Source organism: Desarmillaria tabescens, assembly GCF_030435595.1.
Source record: "Desarmillaria tabescens strain CCBAS 213 chromosome Unknown EV420scaffold_18, whole genome shotgun sequence".
Lineage (NCBI taxonomy): Eukaryota > Fungi > Basidiomycota > Agaricomycetes > Agaricales > Physalacriaceae > Desarmillaria > Desarmillaria tabescens.
Genome location: NW_026848317.1, coordinates 136410 through 149947, shown reverse-complemented (window position 1 = coordinate 149947; position 13538 = coordinate 136410). Strand labels below are relative to the sequence as shown.

Genomic DNA, 13538 nt, shown 5'->3' with positions numbered 1-13538 from the left:
GCATTTTTCTATGTGTCTGGCTACGCGTGACCGATGTTTAACCTCGTTAGCGGCGGCAAAGCCGGTGCCATTGCCACGAACGTACGTACACAGGAACTTATATCATGAATCAAGTTAACAATCACCTTCATCTCCAGAGGCGATGACTTATACCAACCTGGAACAATACTTCAGCTCAAATTCCAATCCCACGAATTCGCAGACTACAAAGATTTATCTGCTACGGTGATTAAGCGGTTCGAACCCGTCACATCTGCCGTCGTCCTGCTCGTCCAGCGACACTCCGACAACGAGCAGTTTATTCTAAAACTTGGAGATCGCAGGCTGGGGAATCACGCTAGCAAAGACGATATATTGGGGTGCCATGGACGTCTTCCATCGAAGATCATCTGCGACGCGCCATACGTGATATCCAGGCCGGTGTGATACCTGACTGGTTCGAGCTTATAAACGATCGTGAAAACCGACCTGATCCCGAGCTTTGGGAGGATTGGATGTGGGAAGTCCTCACTTGGCTTTCGAAGATGTCCAACTACAACACGGAACTTACTGCATACCGGCTTTTGCATCGACTACAAGGCCGGTATATCCCCCGTCTTTTTGGCGTCGTCCGTCTTCGTATTACCCCAGAGTGTGCTCCTCTCCATCCCATTACCGACGTCGTCGAAGGACTCGTCCTGGAGTATATCCCTGGTGTTAGCATGGAGACGCTCAAACCAACTCGTTTATCATTTACTGGTCTGCTGTGTCTAAAATGATGCATTTTTATCTTTGGCTTACTCTTTTTCCTCTTGAATTTGTCTAATCTCAACACAATCCGGGTAATATAGGCTTTCCAAGCCGTTAGCTCGAGCTTTTTCCTGGCGGTGACGCACAGAAATCCAGTGCACTTTACAGTCCGGAAGACGATTAATTAGAATGTTCATCTTTCGCAGTAAATTTTCTGTCGAACTCTTTCCGGTGAGATACATGCATGCCGTGGCGGAACATATACCAACATATACAACACAACGGGTATTGTATGTTCAAAACCCATAACATTTGGGCAGGCACCTGTACGTTCTACTTCGACGTATATACACGCCATCTGACTTGTATTTATGAAGGGATCAATCAAGGAATCCTTTTGACCTTGATACAGTGTTTCTACTGAAACGTGCGCAACGTGCTTCCATTCACCCCATTCATTCTACGTGTGACACGCAGTCACTGAGAATAGCTCGTGATTCTTTGGGGTACTGATGAAGCAACCCGCTGGCTCAGATATGAAAACCTGAGGCTTGGTTCTGTGTCCTTCGCCACTCTTGGCGCAATTAAGGATATTCAGTCTTCATGTCATCTAGCGCTGGCACCGACATCCTTCAACGTCTATCTGGAGAATTGATCATCTGATGCCCAGTGCCGGGACAGAATCAAACAAACTCACACCTATGTGAAGCATCAGGGAAGCTATTTGCAGGTGGTAGCTCGTAGCATGTGCCCAAAGATAGGTCCCCGCCATGCGGGCTGAAGTCCCTATATAATATGGTGTCATTTAAAAAAGTTTTCTACCGCGTTTCTTCCTATTGCCCACCTGCGCGATGCGGCTCTTTCTTTTCGCCACGATCTTTTCCATAGGCTTGTCGGTATTGGCAGCGCCTACGAAAAGGTGTGCTGTGTTTTTCTGGTGTCTTCCCCTCCGATCGTATACTTGATTCACAGAGCATCTGTATGTAATGGACGCGCAGAGCTGTGCAACCGAGGTTATGGAAATGTGAGTATTAGGGACCAGAGAGAGAAGGAAATACTTGCTTACATTGCGAAAGGTCACGTTCCTGAGTTCGCATGATTCATTCGCAATCAGCGAGGACATTTTCGCTCGTACGTTCATTTGGAATCCGCCATTGATACGGCGTGCCTGATATCCGATGCCAGTTGCCAGAACTCAAGAACTTGATCTTCCCGGGCAATTAGATCTTGGTGTTCGTATGTTGCAAGCCCAATCTCACATGTCTGTATCCATAAAAACCCACCCTGCACTTGATACCCTGACGTCTTATACAGGGATGGCGATGATTTCAAGTTTTGCCATACGAGTGAGCCTCCGAGCATATACCTCCATCGATACAACTCACGTCATCTATTGCTTGGCAGGTTGCGTGAGTGTATATCGACGCGTTAATGAAATGTCGTTGACTGTGTCCCCAAGAGTTTGTTCGATGGCGGTCTTGTCGTCGACTACCTGAAGACTGTCAAGACTTGGTTGGATAATAATCCTAATGAAGTTCTGACTTTCCTTTTCACCAATCCCGAGGGTCTATCGCTTACCGATGTATGGAAACCTGCATTCGATGAGGCAGGTAAGCGATAGACGCGTACCATCCTCTCTCACAGTCTACTCATCTATCATAGACATAACCGATCTGGCTTATGTACCTCCCACAAAGCCCATGAAGCGCGGAGATTGGCCTACGCTAGGCGAATTCATCAATAGTGGCAAACGCGTCATCGTTTTCTTGGATTATGGTGTCGATGATAGCGTGGATTTCATCCTCTCAGAATTCACAATGGCAAGTCCCTTGGTTCGCGTCACAATGCGACTTAATAACAGTTCAATCAGCTCTGGGAACCACCTTTCAGCGTGACGGATAGTACCTTCCCATGTAGCGTTAACAGAATTTCCGGTCCTCTTTCGACGGTGGACCACTTGAACATGCTTAACCACAATCTGAACATCAACATCATTCCCATAGGCGACGGTGTTCTCATTCCCGATTTTGCAGCCGCATCGAAGACCAATAGTCTCAGCTCGTGAGTTCTTCATTAAGGTTCAACAGTCTATAATAAATTCAATTTCCCTTCAGTATCCTTGCTAACGCATACGGTTGTTCAGGTTTGGCCGGTGGTGTTGCTCCCAACTTCGTCATGCTTGACTTTGTCAACATTGGCCATGGATTGGACGCGGTCAACCTGCTTAATGGCTTCTGATAATGATTACGATGACGCGAAACACAATGTATTATTTATTTTACGTCAACGATCTACGGTGCTTTCTTCATTTCGCATTTGAATGCTTCATTATGGATCCATAATGAAATCCGGATCTGTATACGGGAGGAAGCTAAGCAATCACCCTTCAAAGAGCGACATCATTATTATCCCGCGTACTTTGTAGGTCCATCCCATAACCTCTAAGCCGTTTCACAACAACGCGCCAGAGTTGGAAAGCTCGATAATGCCGCGTCAGTCGATGCTCGTGATGCCCTTTATGGTTTAGTTTGTTTTACGAGGTCGAGAAAGGAACGTCACTTGACTGTTCTCGACGAGAATCGGAGTATTTTTACTGGAGGATCAAGGTCCAGATCGCTTGCCGGCGGGCACTGTAGTATATAGCTCATCTCTGATCTCCCACAGGGCATTGATGTCTCCGAGTAGGAGGCTGAGAGGATATCTAGTGAAGTGATGGAAGGATTGCGTGCTATCGAGGCAGAGAACTGCGTGATTCACGATGATATCCACACCAAGAACATCGTTCTGCGGGAGGGGAGTATGTCTGCCGTTATTGTTGACTTTGGAATGGCACACACACATCCGGCAACCTGGAACTAGTGATGAACATTGGAGGGGGGTCGTCCACGGAGGTCCAGATACGCGTTACATGCGAAGGCTGCTAGTGGATCCTGAGGGCGGACGCTGGAAACGAAATGTCACGCCGTTGGAGATGTCAGAGTATAAAAAGCCAAGTTTGGCGTTCAACAAATATGTTGAAAGTATGCCTGAGGACTTTCGTAGGGCGACTTTTGACAGGGTGTTGGATACAGATTGGGAAGGGGCGAGGGAGAAAGTGTACCAGTGGCACGTCAAGCCAGGGGTTCGTTGCAGGCCTTGGTATGACTTCGACTAATTGACCAATGCTGGGTCGAGATTTTGCCCATCTTTTATTTCTGGATATGCACGCCAAATAACGAGCAAATGCTTTCGTTGAAGACGACGTTGCTCAGGTCTATTACCAGTTTTTATCTTTGACTGGGTTTATTATGGGATGCTACACATCATTGGCAGCCGATGCTATAGCTGGCTAAGAGTGATGAAACTATCAGCCCATGTTGGTTGTTTCTTCAATTATAACGGAGCGGCAGTACTCCGTCCATATCCTTCAGCAGATGCCACTTCCTTGCGTACCATGCTACCGCCAGTAGGTCCTCATCATACCAGGTCCCATCTGAAAAACGCCTCATGACCGCATGTCGGAACACCAACCCACAATCCGACCACTCTTTCTCATTCGAAAAAAATTCCAAGCCCCAAAACGGCACAACACGCGCCCCAGCCCATCCTAAGATACCAACAATCTTCGTCGGATCGCCAGGGTCGACAAGGATATTCGATGGTCCGAAGTTGACGTGTTCAAGCACAAGACTTGTAAGTGGGACCCTGTCGTATTCTTTCACCGCATTGAGTACCATGACTCGATTCTCTTCGTGGCGCTCAGGTTGTTCTCGGACATCTCCAAGATTGCCTTCCCTCCGATGATCCATCACCGCCAGTAACCAGTCACGCGCCGAAGAAAATGGACCGCTACCTTCAAGGCAGAGCAAGGGAGTAGTATCCGAGGGACAAAACATCATTGACCCCATAGTGTAACCGCATTGGCGGTGCACGAGAGGATTCGCCTCGTCTCGAATGCTTCCTATCGCGGCGAACTCAGTGCCAGTGGTTTGAAGTATTTTGATATATACATGCTCCAGTGCTGTACGAAGGTTCTGTAGGTCCGTCTGGGTGAGATCGTGTATCCTGTTGGCAAGGATGTCTCCCTTGACCTATACAATACAACGAACTTGAAGACGACGTTATGAGCGCAATGATAACACAACCCACGAAGGACGTTACGATCCACGCTCCGCCGACACGGCCGTCCAGATCATCATCGTAGCAAATCGGTGTCGGAACCGGTATGGAAAGATTTTTGCATTTCAGGAATCGCAATGTTGCCGCCTGTGGGCCGATCGTGGGTGTTAAAGATTACCGTAGAAAGTTAAATTCTTACCTCAGAGCAAATCATCTCACCTGGATACTTAACGGTTCCTCGGGCATTCGTCGCGGTGGGCCAATAAACGCGGACAAGCACTTTCTTGTGAATTTCCATGGCGGCAGTGTAGATCTGTATATAATCCATGAGTGGCAGGCATAAGGGCGCGACATCCACTTCATAATTACTCTGTAGTGTTCAGCTAGTTTCGGTCAGTATCCATGAAATATTAGATGAGATATCAATAAGTGCTAACTTTGACCAGCAGGAATTAATGTTCCGCACAGACACTGAGTCTTCCCCTCTAGTCTCTTTACAAGCGCTTCTAGGTTGAGGTCCTTGGTACGAGCATAGCCAGAACCAGACGTGTCGAAAAGGTCCATAAAACCCCGTACAAGTCCCATGGTAGCAAAAAGACTCGAGATACAGAATAGAAAGTAAGCGAAGAGCCAGCGTCACCAGGACGAAGAATGGGGAGAAAGAGATGTGAGTCACATCAAATACTGCCACTTAAATACTCTCCTTCACTTATGTAGCCACAAAGGCGAGCACAAAGGCAGGCGGGATGAACAAAGAAAATCAAGACGAAAAAGGAATATGGTTAGTCACAGGATTGATGCGCAGAAGGACACGCTCTTTAAACACCAGATAGCTATTGCATGCCTTGAGTACGGTTTATTGCAGCTACGTAGCGGCAGAACAGTCTGTATCCTAGTTTGGGTACTGAACTTTCAAGATCAGAGCAGAAGCACAGTGGAGAGGGAAGCACCTTTCTTCGGCAAAATTGGAGAACTTGGACCATCATTCAATGGCGAAAGAAGTACAACTTGATGTCAAACGGTTCAAAGGCGTGAAAAACCTGAATGAGGAATAACAGAAAAATTCCGACTCGCTGGGAGGAGTCGTGGGAAAGCCGAGCTGCCGGCGCCGGGATGCCGCTGATGCACCGGCCCGCCATGCACTTCAACCGACGACAACAACGACCAGTGGTTTAGCAAGTGGAGGGATGTCGTAGCGCCACATCTTGTATACTTGCGTCCGGTGTGCCTAAGTGGTACCGTGCCGTGTAATGATGATGATGATGATCAAGCGGCGTCCACGGCACCATCATGGCGCGGCCTAATCCATATTGACGCCGCCATCGATGCGCATCTCTGCTCATTATCTTTCTTCATGCTTGGTTGTCTTGCGCGACGTGCAAGACATTTTATTCGAGAGAACGTTTCGCGGCGCTGGATTTCCGTTCAAAGGTACGGTAATCCGCCGATTTTCTTTCAATACTCGTGTTGATTGGCGTTATGCAGCGATGACAAGCTATACCTACCCGGAGCGACCCTCCACCTTCAATTCCAAGCAGATGGCTCCAATACTTTTGAACCTCTTTCCGTCACGGTGGTTAAGCGCTTCGAGCCTTTCACGTCTGCCATCGTGCTGCTTGTTCGGTGACACTCTGATAACGAGAAAGTTATCCTAAAACTGGCGGATCGTAGGCTGGGATATCGCATTGGTAAAGGCGGGCCAGTGCCGTGGTCGCCTTCCCTCGGAGATCATCTGCAACACGCCATACGTGATATCCAAGAGGGTGTAGCGCCTAATCGGTTGGAGCTCATATGTGATGATGAGAACCGACCTGACATCGAGCTTTGGGAGGACTGGATGTGGGAAGTTTCCAGTTGGCATTACAAATTGTCGAACCACAACACTGAACTTGCTGCATACCGACTTTTACACCGACTGCAAGGCCGGTACATTCCCCATCTTTTCGGCGCTGTTAGTCTTCACATTAACCCCGATTCTACTCCCCTTCATCCCATCACCGATGTCGTCCAAGAACTCATTTTCGAGTATATCCCTGGCACCAGTATGGCGAAGCTCAAGCCTGGTATTGACATCTCGGAGCAAGAAGCAGAGAGGATCTCCAGCCAAGTCATGGAAGCATTCCGTGCTATCGAGGCCGAGAACTGCGTCCAGCACGGTGACATTCACATGGGCAATGTTGTTCTACGGGAAGGGAGCCGATCCCCAGTCATCATTGACTTTGGACGGGCAGGCATAAGAGATCCTGAACTCAGCGATGAAGAGTGGTCGACTGCCGTCCGGGGAGGTCCAGACACACGTTACATGAGAAGGCTTCTGTTGAATCCTGAAGATGGGCCTTGGAAGCGAACTGCGACACCGTACGAGATGTCGGACCCGCATTATAGGAATCCTTTGGTCTTTAACAGATATGTCGAAAGCATGCCTGAGGACTTCCGTAGGGTGACATTTGAGAGGGTTTTGGATACGGACTGGGAAGGGGCGCGAGAGAAGGTATATCAGTGGAGAATACGACCGGGAGTTCGTTGTAGACCCGGCTATGACTACGACTAATCTGGCAGAAGCAGCTCCTCTTGCCTTACGAGATGTCCTAGTGATTGCGATCTTCGACTGGTTCAGATCTTCAAAAGAGGGTCCGAATTCGTAGCTCTACGAAACGGTGGTTTCTGTATATCGATGTCCTCCCGCCTTCAAAGGCAGCCAGCTGCATACCCCGACTCAACGATGGCACTGATCTTCTCATCACATCTGCCTCGGACACGCCACTGTTATCGTAACCATGATATGTGGCTCTTCCTACTGTCTTTCCTAGCGCCTTGGTATCTCTTCTTATTATAGTAACATCACTGCATCGCGTCTTGCCCATTACCAATGAGTCTGGCTGGCGCTTTCCCTACTCCTTCTCTCAATATTTGTAGCGTGCCTGGTCCATACCGACATTTTATAGATGAACGTGGTGTTTCCTATCCGACAACCGCGGTACCCCCGGCTTGGCATTCAGATGATGTTAAACACTGCTACTCACACGCATGGTGCATGATTCCTGCATTTTGTTTGGCTTGGCTCAGCTCGGCGCATGAATACTTGCGGGCGGTCAGCGCTCTGCTTTCGCAGTATAAATCCGACTATACTTCTTAAAAATACACACGGGCTGCAAATAAATCTCAGCTCATCTCATCGTCATCATCATCATCATTACACGGCACGGTACCACTCGGGCCAGACTCCTTCCCATTCTCCTTCGTGGGGGGTAAAAGCTGCTTCGCAGCTGGAGGATAATTGAACGCTTACATATCATCTTATCTTATCTCTCACGTGATGTTTTGATCTTTCTGAACCTTATTTTTTTTTACCCCCCACTACGGAGACTGGCAACAAACCGGGTGGCGCGTTGGTCGTGTTTGGCTGCTCCCTCCAGCTTGCCCTCTTCCACAAGTCTGAAAGCCTCGTTTGTTCCTCAATTTCGCCTTGTTCGTGGCATGTGTTGCTCCTCGCTGTATGTGTAAATGAGATATCTGTATTACCAACGCTATAATATTTTATCTGCTACTCCCACCTACACTTGCACCCTACTCCATCCTCCATGGTCTTCTGAGTTCATTTATCTTCGCCTTTGCCTGCATAGCGCTTCGCCTGGACTTCTTCAGCCTTTTCAGGCATGATGTGACATATGCGGCTCATAAAGGCAGCCTTCGATGGGTGTTGAGCATTCAGCAGGGGGGGCAAGCTGGAGGGAGCAGCCAAACACGACCAACGCGCCACCCGGTTTGTTGCCAGTCTCCGTAGTGGGGGGTAAAAAAAAATAAGGTTCAGAAAGATCAAAACATCACGTGAGAGATAAGATAAGATGATATGTAAGCGTTCAATTAATCTCCAGCTGCGAAGCAGCTTTTACCCCCCACGAAGGAGAATGGGAAGGAGTCTGCACTCGGGCACGCCGGACGCAATTAAAGTAGAGCCGCTTCATAAATGAGCCTAAAGCTTCAAAGTCTAGGGGCTTTAGGTTCGAGTTCAGGCTGGAGCTATGGTGAGCCGTACGACCACTATAAAATCAAGCTGTACTTACGGCGGTGTCACCATCTGGGTCGGGGATGGTACCCGTAGTGCTGGTGATATGAATATCGATATGCCGCTGGCCCGATAACCGATCAGAAGCTAATACAATAATAAGAGAAGAGAGATGCCATGCTCACGGTTCCGGAGATCCTCGAAGGATGTCCTAAAGGCGGCCTACTTGCCTCAAAGCTGGATAGCCTCATGGCATTGTCGTCAGTAGAAATGTTGTCAATATGCGTCATCTTTGTAGGTTGCCGAGAATTCAATCTAGAATAAGTTTAGCGGACTTGTTGAGTGCCCATAACGACGAAAGGCGAACGTGGCAAGGAAGGAATTAAAATATACTTATCCGCAGGTTAGCCAAAGCATGGAAATAGGTAAAGCTACACTTACAATTCGCGACAACTTGGTAGAGGGATAGATATACGAGATTATTAGGGTAGGCTATCTCCTAGTTAGCTTCGACGTTAGCATACGACACGCAGGTATAATAAGGAAAACGTGCGAAGGCAATGATGAGAAGATCCGTAACACTAAAATAGACTTCGTCACTTGAGAAACACTAAAAAATAGAACGCCCCTACCCAGTGAGAAGGCCATTATTAATGGTATATATTATAAGTCTATTGATGATGGTGTCCGTACTGGAGTGGAATGACTCGTGAGTTCGACTCGAAAGGCGCAAAATACCCGTACCGTTTATGCCCTGTACGACTGGTATGGAGATAGAAGCAGAGTGATGCGGCGACTAAAAAGTCCGTCGCAAGATAAAAACTCATACCAGCTCTCAGGAGGCTCTGTGTCTATAGCGTCAGCAACGTATCGAGGCATCTCTCCGGTACCGATGGGGCTTACAGTCATAACATGTGTTTGAAACAAAGCGAAAGACTTCAGCTTCATACTAAAGACGTCAGGTGAGGTAGATATTTTTTGAGGTCTAATCTAGCACTAACCTATAGCCAGCGATCGCTGCGGATATAAGTCAAGAGTCGATTAGCACCATCTGTTTCTGCCATTGTTCTGTTACACTCACCCGCACTGCTTGCTAAAGGATAATTCAGTTATTAATGATGGAACAGGCGTACAAGATAAAGCACACACCCACTCGACACACTGCGAGAAAAAGCTATCCCAGAGGTAAATTTCGGTTAAAGGAGACAAAGATGCATGGATCTCACAAGAATGGAAACCAGGATAACATTGCGGTTCGATACTGAGCAAGAATATATGTCAATTTCCTTGAATTTGTGTTAGAACTTGCGCTGACCAAGATACAATTGCCGAGCGTAAAATAAGTGCACCATGAAAGTGATGATGCCCTACTTCCGTTCCAGTTAGCTCTGGAAGGCACCAAGCAGTGCGGTAAGCCACATACCGTTACACACAGGGTTAGCTGATTGGATAAAGATCAGTAACGCTCGCGTTGACGAAGGGAAGGAAGGAAGGAAACTTGTTTTAGAAACTCACAGATGCTGACCTGGAAAACATTTAGGTCTCAGTTCTTTGAATACACAGGAAATATCTCACCAAGTCGCATCAGACAGACCTGCTAGATTCCCGTATTGCGTTACGACGTAGAAATAGGCAGCATGACATGCAAAAACCGCATGTACAGCTTCCAGAGTCCTGATGAGCGTGTCAGACTACAAGTTCAAGTGCTCGACCGATGATTTGATGCACATACCAGACAATGCCAACCTGCAGGTATATCGGTCAATAGCAGAGAAGACGATGTGAAATGCTTACCAAAACCTTCAGACAGATACTATCGGAGTAATGGACGTAATAATACCATGTTTGCATGCAGGTGATGCCAAATAAGCTACGCAGACAATGAAAAATCAGAACCAGGTGAGCATAGTATAGCGGATGGGCAACGGACAACGCAGAGACTATAGCACCAATGAGGAATGCACCGAAAGTACTGTCGAGTGAAACTTCGGGCATTTAGAAGTACTCGTGAAGAAAGGTCAAACCCCGGTATCTTATATGTTATTACTCCGGTGATCTGTATTAATACATCGGTGGGCTAAATGCATGATTTGAATCGAGAACATGAGCGCTCGGGCTCGGGGGTTGCGATACCACCTATCCATATGGTCACGGTTCAATATATAGATCAGCGTCAAAATCACGCACCGGTAGGTTCATGAGATTACAGGATCACAAACCGAAATTTAAGCGTGACATTGTAAATGCTATGCTCGTATACTTGGGTAGAAGAATAGCCGCTTCCGAGAAGCAAGGAGGTTCAACTTTGATCGCATGCTTGAAGGTAGCGGAAGGAAGAGCTTGTGGAGCTTTGAGATGTCTCAAACAACATCACATCAAATTGATGATTATTTCAAGCTAGCCGGTTGGATTTCAGCCTGCCAGGAGACCCAAAGGAGAACTTAAGGTTCGTTTCTATCGAAGTGAGCCCAGTAAGGGAACGACGCAATGAAGCCCACTCGAGGTCAGGCACTGTAGAAGCTGGTTGAAAGTCCATATCCGGTCAATTTTCTGGTCTAACCGTTCCCGCAGGATTCTGTAAACATCATCAAACTTTCAAGAAGGAGCTTCAGATGGCGAGAGCAGAGGTTATGTGAGCAATTCTCCGCAAAATCACTGTGAGGTAACCAGTTGCCACGCCGACGGCCGTGCAGTTTGCAGCCAGAAAGCGCCTAGAGATGGCTTCGAGGAGCCTCAAGTTTTGAGAGAAACCGATGTAGACTTGACATCTGTTTGTGAAGCCCGCAAACACTGACAGAGCTCCGAGTCGCCGACGACGCGCAGGCCCACGTGATCTCGCAGGTCCCGACTCCCGACTGCCCGGCAGTGTCCGACAACGCATTATGCCGTCCTCATTGGTATCTATTTCATCATTACACAGCACACTCAGACTGGCAGCACATCAATGCATCATGCCGGGGGCAAAGAAACGAGTAAATGAAACCCTAAATTACCCTCTAGTAGTTCGCTATTAAAAGCAGCAAACCGAACCAAAACCAACTGCTGAGTCCGGCAACCAAATTGTACGCCTCTTATCATCGCTCTCACGACATAACAGTGTTTCCTTTGGCATCACATTCAGATGCTATGGTCAGCAGGCTTCTAATGCTGAACATTGCGTAACATGTTTCTTCCCTCTTACATTCGATTCCCTCGGTCTGATTCAGCCCATACCTTATCCTTGTCCGACGCTTAGAGTACCGTCGAATCCGGCCCTTTGATATTGGCGACAAACCTGTCTAGTTTCCTAGCTTGGATAAAAAGGTCAAGAGCCAGAGCCTGCGAAAGTGTGATCCGGGATATCCCGGCCTGTAGTACTTTGCTTTTTTGCACCGCGACGTCGACGACAAGGAGACACCGAGCACTAATGTCACGTCACCTCTTATCGTGATACACATCAGTGCCACCATTGGCATTTTTTTCTCGACTTCATGTTCCGTTATCTGTCAGAATACAGCATACAAGGCTTTTTACCCTAGTGAAGCATGGCCGACGTGGGATTTCGATAGCGCCCATCAAGACGTACGTTAATACAGGTTCTTAAAAGTACTTGTGTTGATTGGCTTCATTCTAGAGGTGATGAACTGTATCTAACTGGAACGGTCGGACCCTCCAGCTTCAATTCCAACCCGAGGGCTGCAGGACTTTTGAACCTCTCGCAGCCAAAATAATCAAACGCTTCGAACCTTTCACATCTACTGTCGTCCTTCTAGTCCAGCGAATCTCCAACAATGAGCCGTTTATTCTAAAACTCGCAAATACCAGGCTGGGGTCTCGTAGCAATGACTTGGAAGTGCCATGGACATCTTCTATCGAAGATCGCCTACGACATACCATCTGTGATATTCAGGCAGGCGAAATTCTGACTGGATCGAGCTCCTACGCGATGATGAAAATCCCAAACGACCTGACGAGGATCTCTGGGAGAATTGGGCGTGGGAGATCTCTACTTGGTATTGGAAGTTGTATAACTACACCGAGCTTGCTGCATACCAACTTCTGTATCGAGTGCAAGGTCGGTATATTCCCCGTCTTTGGGGCACCGTTCGTCTTCGCATCACTTCTGAGTCTACTCCCCTTCATCCAATCACCGACTTTGTTCAAGGATTCGCGCTCGAGTATATCCCTGGTATTTGCATGGAGAAGCTGATACCGGGGGTTGACATCTCCCGGCAGGAGGCCGAGAGAATCTCAAACCAAGTATTGGAAGGGCTCCGTGCCACTGAGGCTGAGAACTGTGTGCTGCACAATGACATCCACGTCGGGAACGTCGGTCCTGCGGGAGGGTGACCAATCTGCTGTCATCATCGACTTTGGACAAGCAATCGTGAGGGAGCCTGGAAAGGGCGATGAAGACTGAAGACTGGATACGTGTCGTCCGGGGAGGCGCAGACACTCGTTTTATGAGGAGAATTCTCAAGGATCCTGAGAATGGAGGGTGGAAAAAAACAGTAACGCCTTTCGAGATGTCAGACTCATCCTATAATAATCCGCTGGATTTTAACAAATATGTGGAAAGCATGCCTGAGGATTTTCGGATGGCAATGTTCGAGAGAGTTTTGGATACGGATTGGGAGGGGGCAAGGGGGAAAAGTGCATCAATGGCGTATAAGACCGGGGATTCGTTGCAGGCGCAGCTATGACACGACTAGGGTGGGTTCAAGGT

The 13538-nt window shown here is 47.9% G+C and overlaps 6 protein-coding genes across 6 annotated transcripts; 4 read left to right on the top strand and 2 right to left on the bottom strand.

Moving 5' to 3' along the window:
* Positions 1 to 10: 10 nt before the first annotated feature.
* Positions 11 to 758, top strand: EV420DRAFT_1643069 (uncharacterized protein; the record flags this gene model as incomplete). The annotated part of the gene is made up of 3 exons (XM_060477449.1): positions 11 to 81; positions 138 to 296; positions 347 to 758. The coding sequence occupies 3 exons, from the start codon at positions 11 to 13 to the stop codon at positions 756 to 758; spliced, it is 642 nt and encodes a 213-aa protein (XP_060330479.1).
* An 822-nt stretch (positions 759 to 1580) lies between these two features.
* EV420DRAFT_1643068 (PLC-like phosphodiesterase) lies at positions 1581 to 2967 on the top strand (the record flags this gene model as incomplete). The annotated part of the gene is made up of 8 exons (XM_060477448.1): positions 1581 to 1648; positions 1702 to 1753; positions 1806 to 1860; positions 1915 to 2138; positions 2189 to 2339; positions 2392 to 2561; positions 2600 to 2790; positions 2844 to 2967. 8 exons carry the CDS (start codon positions 1581 to 1583, stop codon positions 2965 to 2967), a joined length of 1035 nt encoding a protein of 344 aa, XP_060330478.1.
* Positions 2968 to 4005: 1038 nt separating this feature from the next.
* On the bottom strand, positions 4006 to 5508 carry EV420DRAFT_384397 (uncharacterized protein). The gene is made up of 5 exons (XM_060481923.1): positions 5265 to 5508; positions 5197 to 5210; positions 5027 to 5140; positions 4858 to 4974; positions 4006 to 4799 (listed from the first exon to the last, which is right to left on the bottom strand). The coding sequence occupies exons 1-5, from the start codon at positions 5410 to 5412 to the stop codon at positions 4098 to 4100; spliced, it is 1095 nt and encodes a 364-aa protein (XP_060330477.1). The 5' UTR covers positions 5413 to 5508; the 3' UTR covers positions 4006 to 4097.
* Positions 5509 to 6181: 673 nt separating this feature from the next.
* Positions 6182 to 7378, top strand: EV420DRAFT_1643066 (uncharacterized protein; the record flags this gene model as incomplete). The annotated part of the gene is made up of 3 exons (XM_060477447.1): positions 6182 to 6258; positions 6313 to 6450; positions 6499 to 7378. The coding sequence occupies 3 exons, from the start codon at positions 6182 to 6184 to the stop codon at positions 7376 to 7378; spliced, it is 1095 nt and encodes a 364-aa protein (XP_060330476.1).
* Positions 7379 to 8647: 1269 nt separating this feature from the next.
* Positions 8648 to 11160, bottom strand: EV420DRAFT_384254 (uncharacterized protein). The gene is made up of 21 exons (XM_060481922.1): positions 11021 to 11160; positions 10764 to 10969; positions 10628 to 10703; positions 10566 to 10579; positions 10409 to 10507; positions 10349 to 10358; positions 10257 to 10274; positions 10149 to 10200; positions 10060 to 10094; positions 9983 to 10007; positions 9915 to 9926; positions 9835 to 9850; positions 9737 to 9782; positions 9578 to 9678; positions 9466 to 9525; positions 9387 to 9414; positions 9275 to 9332; positions 9201 to 9225; positions 9019 to 9148; positions 8892 to 8957; positions 8648 to 8841 (listed from the first exon to the last, which is right to left on the bottom strand). Exons 2-21 carry the CDS (start codon positions 10826 to 10828, stop codon positions 8809 to 8811), a joined length of 969 nt encoding a protein of 322 aa, XP_060330475.1. The 5' UTR covers positions 10829 to 10969; positions 11021 to 11160; the 3' UTR covers positions 8648 to 8808.
* A 1494-nt stretch (positions 11161 to 12654) lies between these two features.
* Positions 12655 to 13162, top strand: EV420DRAFT_1643064 (uncharacterized protein; the record flags this gene model as incomplete). Its single annotated transcript, XM_060477446.1, has 2 exons — positions 12655 to 12665; positions 12727 to 13162. The coding sequence occupies 2 exons, from the start codon at positions 12655 to 12657 to the stop codon at positions 13160 to 13162; spliced, it is 447 nt and encodes a 148-aa protein (XP_060330474.1).
* Positions 13163 to 13538: the final 376 nt, after the last annotated feature.